Raw genomic sequence first — 22500 nt, 5'->3', positions numbered from 1 at the left:
TTCATGAGATAAGTCACGTGGTTTTTCTTAGACTTAAAGATAATCAGATCTGACAACAATTTTTCTCCATCTTCGCTCAGCTTTCCTTCGCATTCGTTTAGCTTTATCTGTATTAGCGTTGTACCAAGGCACCCTTGGCCTAGCCCTCAAAGTCTTTTCCTTTAATGGCGCATGACGATTGATCATTCTGGACAAAGTAGCGTTACAGTTACATAAAAGCGCGTCAACTCCCTCCGGGGCGAAATTAGATAATTCTTCAGGTTGTTTTTGGCATAATTCAGAGGCAGCTAAGTCATTTTTGAGTGAATCCACATCCACTGATTGAAGTTTCCTGTAAGTGACCACATTAGTAGTCACAGCTGGTTTAACATGAAGTAGCTTGCAAAGAAGCGATGCATGGTCCGAAATAAAGCGATCAGTTTGTGGTGAATCCTGGACAATTTGATCGGAGTATCGGGTGATAATGAGATCCAGTGTGTGTCCGTGAACATGGGTAGGCTGCCTGACGTGTTGCCGAAGACCAAGAGACTCCAAGATATCGAGTAGTTTGAGAGAGTCGGGGTCATCAACAATATCAACATGGATATTGAAGTCGCCCGTTATCAGTAGCTGCTCCTTGGACAATAGGATGGATTCGAGATAATTCGAGAACTCTGTAAAGAAAGCATTGGTGGTGACTCTGTGTTCATCAGAGTATGGTGGACGATAGATGATAACAAGGCGAAGATTGTACAGAGATGGTGACGTAATAATCCACTCGGAGAATTCAAACGAACCCCTCCCGCGTCAACTTTCTTAATGCCAAATGAACTCCGATATACTAGTCCTGTTCCACCAGCACGACGTCCAAAGCGGGTTGGTCTATAAACTTGTACCCGTCAGGGCACAATTCCGCCTGTACAGCCGCATCATCGGCGCTCAGCCAAGTCTCCGTAATAGCAAAAAGATCAGCTTTACAATGGCAAATATACTCCACGATATCAGCGCTCTTGTTTTTGACCGAACGAGCATTGAATGTGCATAATGTCATTGGGTGTTGATGTCCATTCAGTCTGGTGGAACAATTGATGTTAATTAAGTTTCCAGGATTGCGAGATGGCCTTGACAATTGGGCTATGTGTCGGTGACCATAGCGTGTTGAAACAACAACAGGTATGCAATTACCAGTGGGACCAGGATTCAACTTAAACACAAGATCGCCAATTAACAAAGCATGGAATGTAGCTGTTGTATTGGAATAATAAGCACATGGACGTTTATGTCTTCTGATTTTTCGTTGCCTTTGTGATGCAGGACAAGGAGTCATATACGTTGACACCAACGCTTCATTAACCTGTGTGATTGCAGCATTCTATGACCCGGAAGACAATGGTTGATTACCCGCAATATTGTTGCTATTGTTAACATAGCAGACGATGAAATTCATGGAACCAAGACAGAGCGATGGCAAAACAGAAGAAACTGGATTTTCTGCCATAAAAATCTGATTTCCCAAACCCAAAAAGCTCCTGGACATGCACAGATATGTTGCAACTGGTCTGCCATTTTCGTAGTCTTGAAATAAACATCTCGGAAGGAGAAAAAAGGTAGAATAGCGCAGAACAAGAAAACGCTTCCAAGCCTCATTATAGTGTTGATATTGTTCAGAGTTATGTAGACGATACTAAGCTAGTTATCTCCTTCAAAATGAAAGACTTAAGAGATGACCTGAGTAGAATAGGTCAATGGTGTTCCAACAACCTTTTATTGTTGAACCCAAGGAAAACTTAATAACTTATGGTCTTTGGCAGCAGGCAAGTGCACTCTAGATTGGTCATTCCATGCCTCACCTTTATGGGAAAAGAACTCATACCTGAACACACCGCTTAAGACCTTGGGGTGATTTTGGACACTAGCTTGACCTATGACGAGCACATTAACAAAACTGTCTACTCCTGCATGTCTTGTCTGAATCAAATAAGCCCAAAGCACGTTTTTGACAAACTTACTTTACTAGCATTTACAAACGCTTTAGTTTTTAACGAACCCTTTTATTGTTCGAGCACACCGGCGAACACATCAAAGCGTAATGTGAGTAAATTACAACTATCCAGAACGCTCGAATCGTGCCCAGAACACGCAAATCTGCTCATATCATATCATATCAGAGCTTAAATGGCTACTTGGAGCAACTCAGTTATACTTTAGGAACGCTGTCATGGCCTTTAAATGCCTAACATCCCGTGTGCCAGAATACCTTTCCTCCCAATTCATAAAGCAAGGAGAAATAAGCAGGTGTACCACAAGAAGTTCACAGTGCTGTGACATTCCGTATTTCAGCTTCACCACGCGACAGACGCGAGAGAAATATACTATTAGGTTTATTTTGGAAGTCTCGGCCGCACTCCGTCGTAACATTACAAGCGTGAATATTGGATAAAAGTCACAACTCCACAATTATTGGCGAACATAAATTAAATTAAACTAGTAGTGATCACGAATTATTAAAGTGCGTTTGATGTATAGTAAACTAAATAATATTTTTTATTGTACTGCATGCTGATTGCCCAACGAGAATATAGTTCAAACAACTTAAACATAGCATTGTTAAACGTATTTTAGTATTTAAACGGTAGATATAGGCATATTTTTATCCCCCAAAAATTTTTCATCTGTTCGAATTTCCTAGCTGAAAGTCTAGTGATCGGAAAATTATAGGGATCAACACTTACCTTTTCGAAAATTCCAGGCAGAAAAAAGGCTCCCGAAAATTCTAGGTGACCTTTTTAGGGTAAAAATCCGTTATAAATGGGCAATTATACCATTTTTTAGATGTTCGAAAATCCTAGGAGAGGCAGGCAAGCAAGAAATTTTACAACAAATGTTCCGAAAATTCTACAATTGTAGATCTCAAATCGTCTTGCGAACAGATATTCTCCGAAAATTGACGTTGGGTGCCCCTGTTAATAGAGGGGAGTGGTTATGAAACCCGACAAATTTCTTTGTTGTATGTTTTTGTTTGGGCTTGACCGTGCACAAAACACAATAGTTGTCTACTCCGTACTGAAGAACTAACCAATAGAAGCTAATAGAAACGTGTTGGTTACGTAATTTATGCATAGTGTTGATTGTGCGCGGTCGTGGACTTTCCAACCTAAATCTTGGCATCTTTGTTTGCTCCTTTGGTTTGCCGATCTTCAAAACCATTCCCCTCTATTAACTATGCCCAGAAATATTCAGGGAAAGTGGAATTGTGGGGTGCTTTCTGGCAGTACGCAGAGAGAACTTGAATCTCCTGTGAAAAGCAGCCGAGTTGACAAATCACAACTCGGCATCGTTGCCGACATGAATTGCCATGCGGGCGGACTGTAGTGTTTGTTTCCTATAAACACACCACTACACTGTTTTCTAATGTTCTGATAAGTAGCTTTAGTCAAATTTGCCAGTCATACTTCGAATAAATTAACACAACTTCAATTACGTTTGAAAAAACAGCGAAGGAAAAAGCCGAGCAACCAACACGCACAACTGCAAAGCACATGGAAATATAAGGATTTTTTACCGCTTTCATTTGAGCATGCCGGCATTACGATACAAATCCGATGTCGAGGCATGACAGATTCACATTCACATCAGATCATGTGCCCATCGGCCGTGAGCCAGTCCAATTCAAGATAGTGTCCAGCTCTTGAGCATCGGTGTAACGTTGCAAACTTGACTAAGCTATAAGAAAAGTCACAGATAGCACTGAATTGGCAATCGTAACCTCTAAAAGGCGAATACACAAAGAGCCGCCCAAAGGTAACAAATGGGGCTAAAAACTGAGGCTGCACAAGAACTTTTCTCTCTGGGTAAGAGACACGGGCCAGCCAAAGAAAAAAAAAGGCCCCATCTTACAAGAGCTTTACTAAAAATCTAGAAAATTGCAGATAAACGGTGTCGACCGACGTGTGCGACAACCACCGAGGCATCTCCTTGCTCTCCATCACCAGGAAGATCTTTGCCCGCATCCTGCTCAACTATCTCAACGTTCGCATGGAACGCGACCTGCTCCCTGAGAGTCAGTGTGGTTTTCGCACGGGACGCAGTTGTGCTGTGGACATGATGTTCGCAGTTCGCCAACTACATGAGAAGTGTCGGGAGCAGAACGTCGGATTGTACACCACCTTCGTGGACCTGACGGTACCTTTTGAAACTGTCTGCCGTGAGGGTCTGTGGAGGATCATGGCCAAGCTCGGTTGCCCTGCCAAGTTCATCGCGATGGTCCAGCAGTTCCACGACGGCATAAACGCGAGAGTGTAGGATGACGGCGAGTACTCCCAGCCGTTCCCTGTAACCAATGGAGTAAAGCAGGGTTGCGTGTTGGCTCCCACTCTGTTCTGCATGATGTTCTCCGCTATGCTAACTGAGTCAGACGTTTTCCGAGACGGTGACATCGGGGTTGGCTTTCGGTATCGTACCGACGGCAAACTCTTCAACGCTCAGAGACTGCTAGCCAAGACCAAAGTGCATGAAGTCACAGCCCTCCGGGATTTTCTCTTTGCTCACAACTGCGCGATTAATGCTTCCACACAGTTTGACACGCATGGAAGCATGGACCTGCAACGACTTTGGGTTCACGATTTCCACCAAGAAGACAGAGGTCATGCACCAGCCAGCACCTAAAGCTCCCTACACCAAGCCCCACATCACCGTGAACGGTCAGCCACTAGCAGTGACAGAGAAGTTTGTCTACCTTGGCAATACTTTGTCACGCTCCGTCAACATCGATGAGGAAGTGGCCTACAGAATCGTTAGAGCCGGCGCTGCCTTCGGCAGACTGAAAGTTAAGATCTGGGAGCGCAGAAGACTGAGCCTCGACACCAAACTCAAAGTATACAGAGCAGTTGTCTTACCATCCCTGCTTTATGCCTGCGAGACATGGACAGTGTACACCCGGCATTTCAATCAGCTCAATGCCTTCCATATGAGATGTCTCAGAACCCTGCTCTGTGTTAGGTGGCAGAACAAAGTCCCAGACACCGACGTGCTCCAGCGGGCGGAAATGGAGAGCATCCACGCCATCCCGATGCGCTCTCAGCTCCGGTGGGGTGGCCATGTTCACCGCATGGAAGACAGTTGCCTATCCAAGAGACTTCTTTACGGCGAGCTGTCCTTAGGTAAGCGTACAGTCGGCCGACAAAAACTACGCTTTAAAGATACATTAAAGGCGTCCCTCAAACACTGTCACATCCCCGACTCAACCTGGGAGGAGGCCGCTGACGATCGCTCTGCCTGGCGATTCTTCGGTACAGAATGGTGTGGCTGACTTCAAGGAGAGACGCATCAGAGACAAGGAGCAGAAACGGCAGAGAAGAAAAGACAGTGACAGTTCCACCTCCTAACCTGGTTCAGCCCCGTACGTACATCCCATGTCTTCACTGCAACAGACTCTTTCGTGCAAGGATTGGCCTAATCAGCCACCTTCGCACACAATGTATTTCTAAAACGGTCCGTTTTCCATTTGTTTATGTCATTTCTTTATTCTTTTATAGAATATTAATTAGTATTTGGAACTCCTTGGATAGCTATCTTAGCGGAACTGTTAGATCACTATCTACTTTTAAATTTAGCATGAAACGTAAACTGGTCAAGAATTTTATGGATTGTTAAGTATTACTGTAAATATTTTTTTTATTAGGGTCCTTAAGTAGATTTTTATTGTTGTAATCTTATCTTTTTTTGTCCTCATTTCAAAGTAAATTATTGTCTTTGAAAAAAAGCCTCTACGGGGAAAGTCAATAAAGTATGTATGTATGTATGTATGTATGTATGTATGTATGTATGTATGTATGTATGTATGTATGTATGTATGTATGTATGTATGTATGTATGTATGTATGTATGTATGTATGTATGTATGTATGTATGTATGTATGTATGTATGCCTTTCGAAAGACTAGTAAATACAACAGATATTCCTTCACTGTTTGATCAGCCTTTCACTTCTCATTTGTCTCCCCAGCGATCCGTATGGAATTAGAGGGTTATGCTAGACAGGCATGGTATGGTAACTTTATTTAAACACGGTATTTCCTTCAGGTATACAGTTACATTGAAGTATGGAAAAAGTAACTTCCTAACTAATCTAAAAACTAAGTTAAAAACTAAAATAATAAAAAAGAAAACACCTGCTTTTCAAGGAGGCCGTGTGTAAAAAAAACAGAATATCGCTAATTAAAAGTCAATCGAAATTTATGTCTCTTAATTTTCCCTTAAATTTACTAGGGGATGTCAATTGCCGCACCTCCAGAGGCAAGCCATTCCATAACACACTTCCGCTATAAGAAAGACTTCTTTTATAAAATTCAGTACGGGGTTGCGGAACAGCGAGCTTGTGTTCATTCTCCCTAGGGTTATAGCTAGTTAAATCGCAGCGACGAACAAAACGCGAAGTCAGATATTCTGGAGCAGTGTTATTTACAATGCAATGCATCATTATTGCTTTACTGACTGCGCGCTGATGGTCCTTCCTACTGTATATTTGTATGTCAGTTATGTCAGCCAATCGACAAGAAGAGCGAATCTTCTACAAGTTACAAGATCGAGGAGAGGCACAGAAAACTTAATGCAAGCGTTAAGAAAGGATTTTAAGTCGAAGCAACGGCCAGAACGGAACAAGCGAACTTGAGACTAAAACAATAGAATTAATTAATACATTAGTTAGCTAAATGGTTGAGGGAAAAACCGTAAAGCCCAGGGGGATATTAAATGAAATGTTCTGCGCTAAGCTAAGTTCTAAAGTTAGTCGTGAAAATTCCACCTTGAAAAATCGTGAAAAAATTCGTGTAAACTCCATCTGGCAAATAACATGGAAATTAAGAAAATGCTTGTCACAAAAGAAGTCAAACATGACGTCGTAATTGATATAGCCCATTTTGGTTTTTAAGAGGCGGGTCAAGTGGTTGTGAGGCCGTTCAAGGTTACCTTTTATATTTTGTACGAATCATCGGTTCTGCAAGAGCGAGGATATCAGGTTTTTCTTTGCTGATGTGTTTGTCGTTGCTTAGAAATCGATTGATTTATTTGCAAGAAATTCAGTTTGGCTTTTGAAAAACCAAGATTTCATTTTTTTAAAGATTTGACTATACCGTTCTTGGGAATGCCCTTCTCAAAGTGTTCAGTGCATTTGTTACGGAGGAGACATAATTAAGATGGAAAAGGGCCATTCGTGAAAAGGGGTGCTCATGCTCATGCTTCCTGAAAAGATCCTAAACCCGGCAACACATAAAGGCCTTCTTCTATGCTTTTGGTAGCATAGCTTTGAGACACAATAGCCGGACAATAGCAACTAATAACACCATTGACTTACTAGTAAGTGTGGGATATCGAGGAAAAATGCCATCATGAGGACAATATTTCTTTCATAAAGACTCGATCAGACGCTACTCAACCATTTATTTGCCATTTCCGCACCATTGAAAGGGTGCTTGTTTTTTTTACTTTTTTTCATTTTCCAAAACGTTTAGTAACAGGAAGAGAATTGGCTTTATTGAGGTAGGCAAACATTTATGCATGGGTTTATTCAATTTTTCTGTTAGCTTTACATTTAGCAAAAAGTACGAGGACTAGTGATATTTAAGGAACCTATTTAAGCCACCATGATTTTGAATTTAAAAAATGAGGCCTGGTGATCCCGCGTCTTTCCGCGTGCGCCTTCTTGACAGTCTCGCCTCGGTTGTTTAAAATGTGAATAACGCTATCCAGCGGATAAACACTAGCAAAACAAATTGTGTATCCAGTGGATAGTGATTTATCCACTGGATAGCGCTATCCATCCTTCGAACAACTGGGGCTTCATTGTGTTAGCTAGATGTCTCCTGCTATATTTTCTCTGCTTGATTAATTTACAAATGGCTTCAAGGTAATAGCGGCATTCTAAGAAGGTTGCGCTCTCTGGTTTTGAGTAATGAAGGTTGAACGGAATTCGCCGAAATGGCTGCATGCTTTAACTGCAAGAGAAAACGGTATCTCGAAGGCCCAAAGGGAGCACATATCCCGGCCGTGCTAAACCGAATGTAATGTGAAAGATATTTTTTAAAACCGAGGAAAACAGTACAAAGGTTACCTAAAAAACTAGAGTCCATTCTCAGAATTACTCTGGTGTCAATCACGAAGACTTTAATGTACACAAAAGAAGCAAAAAGTTGACAAAATACCATTGCCTAAATTGAAAACGAACCGCACTCTCTCAGTAAATAGTTGGGTGAACACTTGATCAATTGAAAACGACTGTACTAAACTGTGCCACGTGTTAAGTCGGTTTGAAGTATTTGCTTTGCGCAAGATGTTTCGCAAATCTCTTTGCAAAACAAATTCTTTCATACAAGTATGTTATTCTTAGTATTCACGGAAAAAAGTTCAGTTTCTTCATTATTTGATTTCTTTCTCTTGAATGTCTATAAAGACAGTGTAATTTTCTTTCCTTTGAAAGCATGTCAGTAATAACGAAAATAATTTGTTGTACAGACTGCCGCAACTAAAGAGGTTTTAACGGATAACAAATGGCTCTTCAGCGCAATTAAAATCATATTCAGTATTTATATCAATCAGATGAGACATCTAACTCAATTTGCAGAAAGATATTGAGGCAATTATCTATTGCGCGTGTCAACAAATTAAAAGCATGATGAATATCTTTTTCTTTTCAACGATACAAGCATAACGAAATTAACTACTATGGGAATCATTGCTGCCTGGAGAAATATCACAAGTTTCTTTAGATCTGATAATTAAACTAAGCTTAGAGGGATTTTTGCTGAACTTGTTGAATCAAATTCATTATTCAATGAAAATGACTTTTAAATTTTCCACGTATGGCGAAGTGGTCAGAGCACTCGCTTTCCACCGGGTTCGACTCCCAGATCCGTCATGTAGCCTGCGAACGAGCGAGGACGGAAAAAAACTTTCGGCGAGCGCGAAACAAAAAAATTCGGAGAGCGAAGCGATCAGGGAGGTTTCACAGGCTAGCGTCATGTGTCCCGTGGAGCCTTCGTTTGTTCTCTACTCTGGGGCCTGTTTTTCGAAAGTCCCGAGAACTTTTCGGGCCCGAAAAGCCAGTCGTCAAACTGCAATCCGCTTATTCTGAAAAGCTGATCCTTTAACATGTTTTTAATGTAAGAAAACCTAAGAGGATTGCGAAGTATGATGGCTTAGAACCTCGTCGTTGCAAAAATATAAAGGGAATTGTGGCACCCGAAAGAGGTTTTTCTCCGGTGACTCCGGTTTTCCAATCTCGTTAAACCAGCCTACGAATTGATTTGATTTCTGCACAGCCGAGAATGTCTCCAATTAGTGCTCCAGTGCTAAATACAACTGACACTTAAATAAAGTTCATTCAAGAGCAGTCGTCAGCTTTTGTCACAATTCAAATCGTGAATTTTACTAGGAATCATTCCATTAATTAAATGACGTTTTTTAAGAGCTTAATGATCACAGGAGAAAGCGTGTTTGCAAACGCTCAAGATCTCATTTCCCTCATAACAGGTAACCACACCTTGCCGGTAAATAGTGCCGTTCAATTACCACAACATCTTTTTTCAAGTTATTTAAGTGAAACGACATATACGAAGAACGTTTTAATACAATACCAGAGTAGAGAAAACACCACAAGGTAGGTCGACAATTCTCGTACTTCAGCTTTTAATGTCATCTTTCTTACAATAAAATATAATTATATTATATCAGCTTTCAGAAGAACCCATATATTCTTTTTCCAATATCATTTTTGGTCTAGTCGGTGACCTTTCTTCCACGCTGTCGTGTAACAAAGAAAAGAAAGAGTGGACGTCCTTTCAATTCTACACAGCGCACTTTTCAGTCTCTAACTTGTTTTTAGCATCGGAAGGTTGGTTTTCTCCGAGATTCTAGTCATATTACAGATAACTGACTCGAATTCCTTAACTTGATTTCCTATAAATTCGCACACTAAAACTTGTATTGTGAACTTGCTGGTTTTTCTTTAGATAAGCAAACTGTGTTTACCATGAAATTCATTAGTACTTCACTGAGTACTCAAACTTGAAGATCAAATGGAACAAATTTGTGTTTGAATGTGACAAAATTTCCCCCCAAAGCCCTGAACGTTTTCCCAAGGCCACTAGGAAAGTTAAGAACTTTTGCCGGTCCAACTCTTTTAAAGCATCAACACCATAAAATTGTCGGATTTGTTTTTCAAAAATAGCAAACAACCTTTAAAGGTAGGCGATAAATCTTGATGACGATAAGTTCTGGAACTTGCTTGACTGAAATAACCATTTGCCGGATGGTTTATAAACCAACCGCATCTTTGTTTTTGGAAGCTCCGGGAGCTTACAAGTGGAAATTCAATAACACAGTAGCAAATTAAAACAATCATCAGTGGCGGGATAGTTGGTAATTTTCTTTATGAGAGCTTATTTATTTCAATAAACGTTTCTAAAAAGAATTCCGGTTTCCGGTGACATAAGGATAAGTTGTCCTCAGCCTCGCGTTTCCATGCAAAAGAAATCAGTTTAAACTTGGAAACAAAAACTTTGCAGGGAAAAGTGTGGTCTATGCGAAAGACTTCTCAGTTCAGAAGAAGAAATAGCAACAACAAAAGATCGCTATTTTTCACGTGATTGTGTTTTGTATCATCATTTCAGTCTCAAATAGTTCGCTGTGCCGGCAAAGCTCATAACCAACTTTAATATATAAACACCAGTGAAAACGCCTTCCAAACTAAAATGTGGTGTTCCAATTTGGGAAAATTCAGAGCAAGTACTGAGAATCACCTCAAAAATGGCTTCTTTTTCCTGGTAGAATGGGACCCTGTCTCGGAGAATAGTTTTTGTTCGTTGTAGGTTTTTAAAATCGGTTGGAAACGAGTGTAAAATTGGCCGAAAATAAAACGTAGAGCCTCCACGGAAATTAAAAATTACCACTAAATTCCAAAGACTATTTCTGCAGTTTACTCTAAATGTAAAGATAATGTTAAAACTCACAAGGAACGTTTCCCTGTTTGCAAGGAATCACAAAATTCATCCAAACAAACCTCCCATTCTTTACTCAAACTTCATTGGAATGCCTGAGAAAAGCATAAAACCCAAATGATCCTCTGAGCCCACAGGAGCACAGGAGGGGATTCAGGATCTCAGAATTCAGAATTTCTGATCCCCCAATAACACAGGAAAAAATTCAGAATTTTCTGATCCCCCAATAACACAGGAAAAACTTCAGAATTTCTGATCCCCACAATAACACAGGAAAAAAATTCAGAATTTCTGATTCCCCCAATAACACAGGCAAAATTTCAGAATTTCTGATCCCCCCAAGAACACAGGCAAAAATTCAGAATTTCTGATCCCCCCAAGAACACAGGCAAAAATTCAGAATTTCTGATCCCCCCAAGAACATAGGGAAGAATTTAGAATTTCTGATCCCCACAATAACACAGGAAAAAATTCAGAATTTCTGATTCCCCCAATAACACAGGCAAAAATTCAGAATTTCTGATGCCCCAAAGAACACAGGAAAAAATTCAGAATTTCTGATCCCCCCAAGAACCCAGGAAAAAATTCAGAATTTCTGATCCCCCCAAGAACACAGGCAAAAATTCAGAATTTCTGATCCCCCCAAGAACATAGGGAAGAATTTAGAATTTCTGATCCCCACAATAACACAGGAAAAAATTCAGAATTTCTGATCCCCCCAATAAATAACACAGGCAAAAATTCAGAATTTCTGATGCCCCCAAGAACACAGGAAAAAATTCAGAATTTCTGATCCCCCCAAGAACACAGGAAAAAATTCACAATTTCTGATCCCCACAAGAACACAGGAAAAAATTCAGAATTTCTGATCCCCCCAATAACACAGGAAAAAATTCAGAATTTCTGATCCCCCCAAGAACACAGGAAAAAAATCAGAATTTCTGATCCCCCCAAGAACACAGTAATGAGAGGATTCAGAATTTCTGAGCCACAACAAAAACGTGGTCCCATGAGGATTCAGAATATGTAATCAGCCAAACAACCAAAAGGATTCTCAGTAAAATTTATGCTATAAAATCGGAGCTTTAAGACAATTCTGGAGTAGAGCAAGACTAATTGTTTCACCATATAAAATTTATTCAACAAATTAAGTTATATCCAGTGCAGCCAAGTGAGCTTTCTCGCGAAAACATGAAATCGTCACAAGTGAAGATAACTTCACACGTAAAAATATCGTTGTTGCTCTGGTTGCACCTTTCGATGCCTTTCGTGAAATGATTTAGTATTTCATTGCTGTTTATTTCACGAGTGAGCGCAGCGAATGAGTGAAAATTTTTTCAACACTCGAAGAGAAATTTCGTATCTCCGCGCTGTCATGTAATATCCTCTATATACAATGCAATTACTATCTGTCACGATCTTTTTGTCTAAGTAACAACACTGAATTTATTCTAAAATCAAAATTGTAAATTTATCTAAACATTCGTGTGGGTGTCTGCAAACTGAAAAAAATTAGGAGGAATCTATTACATCTGTATATATCAACGGCTATGCATGATTTCAAACTGACCAATTCAGACCGCTCGTAGCTACCGCATGAACCATGGAAGGTAACTTTCTTAAGAATATCGAAAAAGGGAAGCATTTGAACTAAACTTAAAATATAACACTGGAAATTATTTATTGGATGAAGCGTAATGAACGGTTCGGTTCGGTGGAGAAAAAAAGTAGAAATGTCAGGAACGCACCAGATTCGCAGCTGTTTGAATAAGCTGCAAAAACCTCGAAAGTGTGATGAGTGATGATTTTCATTTCAAATTATCCTTCGAGAACATTTTTGTCAGAGCTTTGTGGATTAAATGTGACTTACCCTTTGCAATATTTTTGAAAAGTTTAGAACTAGATACAAGACAAAAATGGGCTAACACGAAAGGAATAAAAAACGCAATATAAAAACAAAAATTTATCTGAGGGTTGACAACATTTCCGGCTGTTGTCTTCGCCCGCCGGACAATAAAGTTGCTTTTGCCAAGAGCTGGAGAAAACCGTTGCGACTGCTGGCTGAATTGCGAGGCAGTTTAATATGTACCAGCGGTTTCCATATTGCTGTCCTACAAATTTACACGTCCAAAAATTTTGCGTTGATGGAATGTCGTTGCCTTTTATGAAAATCCTGGGCCGTAATGTTAAAAAAAAACTAGTAAAAATTCGTTCTCCATCGATCTGATGTTAACTTATATGACCTGCGGATTTTACAGTCGATCCAATGTAGAGTAATGCACTTGTACACAGATGGATGAGTTCTAGATTTTGATGAAGTGATTATTGATACAGTTATGATCTTGACACACCGAACGCAAGTTTGGTTTAGTGTATAGTCGTGCTCAATTCCCTTTACCCAAAAGGAATACGCACTTCTGTTAGACTGTTATAGTTGGTTCTATGATATACTTTCACCCGCATTATTCAGTTAAAAGCCTTACAAAGCCATAATTCAATCAAGCAACTATCGTCTCTCATCACAAAAAAACTTTTCCTTTCAGTTAAAATTGAATAAAGTAAGTTCGTTTGCAATCAGTTTATTTCCTTAGGAAAGTCGAGGATCATGGGAAGTAAACCGAATACCGTGCCACCTTAGTTAGCTGATCATAATCATAATCATAAGCACGAACATAACGCTGTTATGTCGCTTATGTCTTAGTGGGAACGTCCAGAAACATAATCATAGGCGCCCTTATGATCAACATAATCATAATCATAAGAAAATGATCGACCATTTTCTTCTGATTATGATTATGGCTTTGACTATGACTGTCGCTTTTCTTTGCAGTGGGAACGCGAAAATCATAACGACATAATGTGAAACATAAAGACGCAATGGGCTCATTGTGTTTTGGCCAATTAAAGTCTAGGACCAGTACTTTCGGGTCGGTTCATTTTCAAGATGGCGGCCAGCTTTGAGGAAAAGCTTTACGTTTTTAGAGCGGCCGTACCCACTAGAACATAAGAAGCTTATGTTTATGTTTATGATTATGATTATGCTTATGATCCTTATGTCGCCAGTGGGAACTAAGCTTTAGTGAACGAGTCATAATACAGTACATGAGTGTTATTCTTATGCAAATAATTGAAATTTGGAATTGTTTCTTTAAAACACAAGTTAGCAGGACTGTAGAACAGAAATACCCCGGCTGCCATGATACCTGAAGCTGTTCAAAACACTCAAAGAAATGTTTAAGAATACGTTATAGCCTTCTGAAGTGAGGTGCGGTATTGCGGAATATCAAAATATCAATAGGTCGTATCACTTTTGATATATCAAAATTGTTTTCATTCATTTCTTGGAAGGTTTTTTGATAATATCATGAGATTTTGATACTGATGGAAGGGAATGATATTTTGATATTCTGCAGAGGTACTTGAATATCAAGATCTCATGATATTATCAAAATATCAAGTCTCTGCTAGGGTCAAGTGATATGTATTGATGTTTGATATTTTGATATATCATGATATTATCACGATATCATGATATTATCAAAATATCAAAAAGGCTATCAAAATCTCAAGTCTTTGGTAGGGTCAAGTGATATGTATTGAGGATTGATATTTTGATGTATCATGATATTATCAAAATGTCATGATATTAACAAAATATCAAGAAAGCTATCAAAATCCCATGTCTTTGCTAGGGTCAAGTGTCTCAAGGATTAAAGAACGAGGTATATTAAAATAGCAAGATAATTTCAAAATAGCGAAATATCAAATCATTTGTGATATTTTGATACTCTGCAATCCCGCACCTTAGTTGAGTGCTTCTGAAGCAATATCGAACTGAAACGGAAGAATGTCCGCATGGCCTAGCCTTGTTGCCAGCTTTTTAGTTCCCGGTTTTGACTTGACATTTACTCTTATTGAAAGTAACTGAAAATCAATAACTGAATTATTTCTTTTTCTTAACCGTTGAAAGGTTAACGTTAAACGTCATGTGCTCTCGACAAACTAAAAGCTGATCCCGCCTGTTACTTCCCCGGGCATTTTTTTGTATTAGACCGCTTTAAGCTTTCGAAAAAACTGTTCCATCAATTTATCAAAATAAATATGCTATTAAGCCTCTAAGTGAAAACAGACAGTGGGACTCTCTCTTTTATTGCATTCACTTGATGTCTTGAAGTTGTCGATGACCTCACAAAGCTGCCCTTTCCGATTTATATTTCTGGAGAAATATCTTCATCTGCTTTTCCACTATCCACTACGTTTGGATAAATCAAATTAATGTAGATGTCTTTTTAGCAAGCTTAGTTTTATGTAGGATAAGTCTTATTAACCAGAACATGGTACTTTATTGATCGTTAAATACTCTGGTAGGTGTGTTTTCTAATAACAGTAAGGCAACTTAAAAATCTTCCAATCAACATAAAGAAACCCACTTGTGACGGATGTGCACGAAATACCCCTTGGAGATTTCCAACGCCTTTCTTTGAAAATTGTGTTTACACACGTAGGATGATCATTCAAAACAGGGATCAGGTACACTTCGTTTGCACACAATGCGAAGGGTTGAGGCCATTGTCTCTTGGTACGGAAATACGTGCAGGAAACGGCCTAAAAGTAACAATGGCCTTCCAAGATGAGGAAAATGACAACTTAAACACAATGGGGAACTTTTTTTTTGCTAGCAGATTGACAAGAGTTTAGAAAGCTCGTTTTAAAACACTGGTTTATTCCAGGCGTTTAAATTAAGAAAAAATACAATGAAGGCATCTGGGTGAACCAAAAAAAAGAAAAAAATAGGATCATATCCTCCGAGGGAAGAACCTCAGGAAATGAATTCATAAACAAATGGACACTGGGTTGAATGGTGATGCTAAGAGAAATTAACCACGTACGACCTCCGATCAGGGACATTTGTCTTTTCTTTTTTTGAATAAAAAGGCTAACAATTGAAGAAATTATTAACATATACACGGTATCCTGGCCCGGATTTGTATGGATTTTCAAGCGATACACTGTAGTAGAACGTCAAACGAGTTTTGTTTCAGGCGTCTCGTGGCTTTCCTATTTTAAAACGAAACGTTCCTCTGAATGATATAAATACACCAGTTAAGAAGATAGTCTCAAACGCATCTATCCAATCGAGGGGAAACAACTTTAAGCAGGTAAGTAATGGAGGGCAAATCTGTCGTTGAAAGGGTCTTTAACAAATTGAAATGTGATCTTCAGATTAAATTACTTAAGCAAGTTAATTTAATTTAGCGGCAGCCAATCCCAGGTTATTAGACTCAGCATGTTAGTGATTTAAATCAGTGATTTATTGCCAGTTATATGGCAAAATCGCTTCTTCTTTAGTTTTCCTCCAACGTGAATCCTGACGAGACCGTGAACAAGTATGCGAGGTCTATGCAAGAGTGATTAGCATTCCTTGATTCTGGAAACTAGAGATACGTTCACGTTTTTTCCTTAACTTTTCACATCATTGGTATGTTTTTTTTTCAATTCCACTAATTACACTAAAACACTTTTACTACGGCGCATAATACAAACTGTCAACATACTAGGGACACCACCTAGCGACATTGGGATGTTCAAGTTGTGTGCTGGCGGAAAGTTTATTTGCATGGGTGCATTCTCAGGCACAAAATAAAAGTCTAGCCGGTCTCTAGTATCAGTGCACCAACGACCAGTTTTCTCTAGTTTAAGCCAGTGATATTATGTGTATATGGTAAGGGCGAAACTGGTACTTTCATTTAATTAATCATTAGATTTCAAATTTTCAGCAAGTCGTTCTAAAAGATGAAATTTGGTTCAATGGTATCGGAATAGTTTCCATCTAAATTCTTGGTTCGAATTTCCTGTACCAGCCATACTCAGCCCTTTTGTCGTCAAAGTACAAAGTTTTTAGGGATCAACCATGTGCTGGTTTAGCTTTCAGCTGCTCCTAAAGAGCTTACAACACTAATTACGTTTTAGTAATTGGTTATGACATCCAGGGTGGGATCTAGAAACGAACACAGCCACACATTGAAAGTGAATGTCTTTGCCAAGGCTACTTCTGCCAGGAATCAATTTATATCAAAGATACCTGAAGTATTTGAGTAAGGAGTTGACAAAAAGAAGAAAACTAACGCCTGAAAAGAATAAAGTTAAATTTCGCGTTAAAAATATGGAAAACAAATGGTATGCAAACAATGGATTGATTAGAAACGGCCCGTAGTGTTCTTAGAAGATAAACAAAATAAAGTTAATTTAAAACACCAGTCGGATTTGGCATAGTAGGAACTAGCCATTGTAAGAAGAAGCGCCTTTTGGGAATAGAATCGTGTGCAGCCATGCAACAGAGCGATGAAAACAGCTGAAAAATGAATTTAACAAATTGATGTCAGTTTTCTTGCGTCTGTCCTTTTATTGATCATGAATTTCGTCATAACATTGTCAAAGTAGCTGTGGATCCACAAGGCGATAGCCGAGTTGATCCGCAGACTAATTTAAGAAAAAGGCAGAGGGGTGAAAATTAAGTCAAAACACGGGAAGAACGCGAGACAAAAATTCGAGAAACTTCAATTTTATTCAATCTGACGCGACCAATATCGCTAGTAAACTAGTCGTTCTCAATGAGAAGGGAAATGCTCGAGTAGGAGGAGACCTGATCAATGCAGGCAGCCCCAAAGAGGGGAAAATTTTGTAAGACCAAACGCCTTGTAGTAGTCGATGGTGATGGTAGCCATTGACATAACATGCGACTGCCATCGTTCCAAATTCGACCGACAATGCGAAGCATCTGAAGCGAAATCAGAGAACAACACAGTTTGACAACTTTCAATAATATATCTAAGTCGATTCATAACGATACTTGCCGTGAAAACAACAGGAAAATCCAGAGGAAAATCCGCCACTACACAAATCCGCCAAAACTCAAGGAAACGAATATTATGGTTTTTTCTGCCATGTGATTAGCCGAGCATTCGTTCGGTGGTGCTCGATGTCCGACGGCAATCCGAAGACTGTAACTCGAACCCAATCTGCAAGACAAACATTTATAATCGCGAGAACTCAGGCATGCAATCTCGAGATTCATTGCGCGATAGGGCCGAGATGCATTGCAAGATTATAAATTTATGTGTCTGTCCGCTAATAATTGAGAAAAAAAATTAGCCAATGAGCGTGTGAGAATTTTGCAGTCATTGTAAAATTAGCAATTGATGCCGGTAATTGGTGTCCAACCTGGGCAAAAGCATAGTTCAAATGTTGTCAACAAAGTTTCATTGCTTAGTTAATAGTTTATCATATGTAAGGAAGAAGATAGATTCATTCTAATTTATCAAATATCGTCAAGAATGAAAAAAGCTGGCCGTTTTTTTAGTACAGACTCATAACTCGACTCATCTGGGACGAACTAAGGCAAACACTTTTCTGCGTCTGTCAACTTCGTCCAGTGTAAAGAGGAGCTGAAGATATATCATGAGTCTGGACGAACTATCCAGTTTAGATGCTTCTTTGAAGAGGTAATTTTGCGGATAGTTCGTCAAGACGCATAATGTGTCTTGTGTCCGTTTTCATACTAGACGAACTTGAGAAAGGAAGAAAAAATGTTCACCCGCAAAGTCGTCCCAGACGGATTATGAGTCTTCTACGGTTCGTCCCGTCTTTACACTAGTGGAATAAACCGAGGGACGAATGGGGAATATGACAAAAATTCCTAGAGAGAGGATGCTCAGTTGGTAAGATTAAATCTCTGATAAGTAAGATGATAAACAGTGTCTTACTGAATGCTGCTTTTATTGCCTGAACGACATTAAATCTGCGTTGGCTTCATAGAAAATACAAAGTACCTGTACCTGTAGGCTCGATTACCAGCCGCTGTTTCGGGAAATGGGATACCCGAACTCGAGTGAGCGGCGGAAATAGAGCCTACTGTACCTGATGACCCTTCTCAAAAAAGTCTCGGTTGAAAAATTTCTCTTACAAAGATGGTCCTGCGTTCCATAAACCTACTATTCACATCGTATTCTGAAAAATTGAAATGAAAGATCACACAGCCTTTGACTCGTGATGGGACAGGCTGAAAGATAAGCGGACAGAAACATGAATATATAATTTATGCGATAATGACGCGATATTGTTCGCGCTAGATTGAAGTGTCTTGCGTTTTTGTCTGGCGTTCTTCTCGTGTTTTCACTTAATTTTCACCCCTCTGCCTTTTTGTTATTGTAAAAAATGAATTGGCGTCAGTTTTTCATGCGTCTGTCCTGTTATTTATCATGAATTTCGTCAAAACATTGTCAAAGTAGTCTGCGGATGAACTCGGATATCCCCTCGTGGATCCAAAGCTACTTTGTCAATGTTATGACGAAATTCATGATCAATAACAGGACAGACGAATGAAAAACTGCCATCAATTTGTATATGTCTAAATGGCACTCTCATGCCTAAGGTAAACGGGTTCATGTCATGGGCTACTTAAATGATCCAGCTGCTTCAAGTTGGAGATTACTGCACAAATTTTTCATCGCTTTAGAGAAGAGTAGAAACACTCTTTTTTACTTTTCATTTTTTCCCACTTGTCTCATATCGGTTGCGTATTTCTTAAAATCCCTTTCAGTACAGCGGAGAAAGAAAGATGAGAGGACTTTCCTGCCTTCTCTTCATTATCGCTATTGCCCCATGTCCTTCATTTGCAACTTCGGACGAGGAAAATGTGGCTGAAAATTCCGGCTCAGACTTTGTGGACTCTTTCGTGAAGCGTTGTCCCCCTGGTCTTTGGTGTGGAAAGAAACGAACCGTGACGGAAGATCAAGAGAGTGAACCATATGCAGCCACTAATTCCTTGGTAGATGCCTTCGAGAAGCGCTGTCCTCCGGGTCTGTGGTGTGGAAAGAAACGAACTTTGAAGGAAGATCAAGAGAGTGAACCACATGCAGCCACTAATTCCTTGGTAGATACCTTCGAGAAGCGCTGTCCTCCGGGTCTGTGGTGTGGAAAGAAGCGCGACACTGCAAGCCAACGAATACTCAAAAACCTTGAACAGGAAAAAGGAAACAGAAAAGGAGCTTCAACTGATAGTGGAAGTCATGGAGAGGCTAACACAAAGAACGTGGCAGATCAGTTTGAGAAGCGCTGTCCACCCGGGCTTTGGTGTGGAAAAAAGAGAGAGCTGTCCACCGAAGACATAAATCAAAACAATGGTGACAACATGGCCATTAAGACTTTCGAAAAACGTTGTCCACCGGGATTATGGTGTGGAAAAAAGAGAGAGATTTCAGAGGATGGGACTGTGATTGATGAAAACCACACTGGCTCGTTTGTTAAAATTTTCGAAAAGCGCTGTCCACCTGGCTTATGGTGCGGAAAGAAACGAGGATACCCTGAAGAATTGCCAGTACAAACCACGAAGGCGGAAAAAAAGGTAGATGGATCTCTGGTGAAAACCTTTGAAAAACGATGTCCACCTGGTCTTTGGTGCGGAAAGAAGCGAAGTGTTACCAATGAAAAATAACCTGGTGCGACTTGGACCAATAATGACAAGGACATCCTCACTGGAAACACTCCAGAAGCGCCTTCTTCCTCGCCGGAGAGACGTATGGAGAGCGATATCCTAATGTAATGTGCAATTGATAATAATTAAATGGCATGTAATTGTAAGTACTCAGAGAGTAGTTTATAGACTAAATCATTTACTATTGTATTGGATTATTTGGTGCAGCGACTGGAAATTAAATCAATCTTTCATGAGATAAATGACTTCTTTTTAAACGCACGAAGAAAGGCGATCTTTGTACAGCGGTCGTTTCCCCCTTGGAAAGTACTTCACACTAGGGTCTGAATGGATACACAGCGAAACGCGTTTGTATGAATATTTGTCAAAATACGCTACAAGCTGGCCAAGTGCATGCCATGGACCTCCTTAGCTCTGAATGCAAATTTTTCATTTTTATATCATCTATGAGAACTTGAAACTGTTTAATGGTCTGAATAATAGTCTGGATAAAACGAAAACAATTAGGTAGCCTGTAAAGGAAAAACTAACTTTGAACATATCTTCCTCGGGGTCAAATCATAACAAGATTGGGCAAATCAGAGACAGACACGCGAACAAAATAAGAGACACAGGCAGATGTGAAAGAGAAATCCTTATCCAATGAAATTACAGCTTTCTTCAGCATTGGGCCTGTTTGGCTAATGGATTAAAACCAGCCAAAAAACTCGTTATGTTTGCCATTCCATACACCACTGCAGCATGAGCTAAAAGTGAAATTAGAAGTAACTCCAAACAAACCTCAGAAATCATGAGGGTTCCAAATAGACTTTTTCGATCCCGCATTCCGCCGCTATTTTTGTGGTAGTGCACTGTAAATAATAAAGCAGCTGCTACTTCCAAAATCATGGAATTACCTGGTGATAAATAACCTCGTCTAGACGAGTAAATGTTTGACTTTGTAGAAACAATGGTAAACCTAAAAGAGTTGGGCGATTGTGATCTTTGTCTTGTCAGTCTTTAAAAGTTAACACTTAAAAGAAAAAAAAAACAAACTAACAAAAAACAAAAACCTGGTGTCTAGGCATCATTTTGACACAGCCTATCCTTTGTTTCGCGAGTAAACATGCCAGGTAACTTGATCGACCGAAAAATTCTATTCTCACCCTCAAAAGTGCGAAATAAGCATGGTACAGCTTTTTTAGGGATCGGGGTCGGGGTGTCTTTTTTTTCCCAAATTTTTTTTGTTTCAATTTTTGTCGTTATTTACCTGTAATGTTATATTCGAATGTTTGGCATCTTTCCTTGATTTATGGTGGAAATTAGTAAAAAAAATATGGAACTTACGGAAGCTACGAAAGGGACATCTTTGTTTTTCGAAATTAAGAGAATTTCAGACTGAAATTGGAGTTTTTTTGGGGAATATACGCTAACTCCCAGAGACAATGAAGACTCGTTGAGCTCCACACTTTAAAACTACATTTTAATGTTTTTTTTCTTAAAACCTTCTCCGCAATACAATTAAAACGAAACAGAACATAGCCACAGTTCCACGGTAGTCGTCACACAACGTTCGCATTTGCTTGTTTTCGCAAAATTGTCTTCAATGTTGTTGTGTTTTTTATCGTGATATTGGATTCGATCCCTTGACTTCCGAATAGAATTGACAAGCAAGAGAGTCCTGAAAGGGGGATAGCAATCCCATCTCCCAGCCCAATTTTTTTCCAAACCTCATTTCCCAGCTTTCAAATCCCATTCCCACTGACATTATTCAGGAAAATCCCAGTGTTCTACATAACCAGCTCTTTGGTTTCACATCGTCGCTTTTTTTAAAATTGAGACTGGTTACCACTTTCGAAAACAACACCGAACGATGTCCCGACGATTCACGGTATGCATTAAGCTTTTATGTTCTTTGAAGGTCATGCCTTAAAACAACATCAACAGCAACTTTTTAAATTAGAATTAAATTAAATTTAAATTAGTTAGAGCGTTAGGGGTATGGTTGTCAACAGACCCCGACATAACTATATCTTTGAATTACAAAGATAAAATGGA

The 22500-nt window shown here is 39.5% G+C and overlaps 1 protein-coding gene across 1 annotated transcript; it reads left to right on the top strand.

Annotated features, from left to right (window-relative positions):
* The first annotated feature begins 9623 nt into the window (after nt 1-9623).
* LOC137990601 (uncharacterized) lies at nt 9624-21217 on the top strand. The gene is made up of 2 exons (XM_068835733.1): nt 9624-9631; nt 19575-21217. The coding sequence occupies exon 2, from the start codon at nt 19588-19590 to the stop codon at nt 20461-20463; it is 876 nt and encodes a 291-aa protein (XP_068691834.1). The 5' UTR covers nt 9624-9631; nt 19575-19587; the 3' UTR covers nt 20464-21217.
* Nucleotides 21218-22500: the final 1283 nt, after the last annotated feature.

The sequence above is a fragment of the Montipora foliosa genome, chromosome 2, assembly GCF_036669935.1.
Source record: "Montipora foliosa isolate CH-2021 chromosome 2, ASM3666993v2, whole genome shotgun sequence".
Lineage (NCBI taxonomy): Eukaryota > Metazoa > Cnidaria > Anthozoa > Scleractinia > Acroporidae > Montipora > Montipora foliosa.
The sequence above is the reverse complement of the archived record's forward strand: the minus strand, read 5'-3'. Positions and strand labels throughout refer to the sequence as shown.

What these genes read in the sequence shown, in the direction of transcription:
- LOC137990601 (XM_068835733.1), top strand. Translation starts at nt 19,588, where the DNA reads ATGAGAGGACTTTCCTGCCTTCTCTTCATTATCGCTATTGCCCCATGT.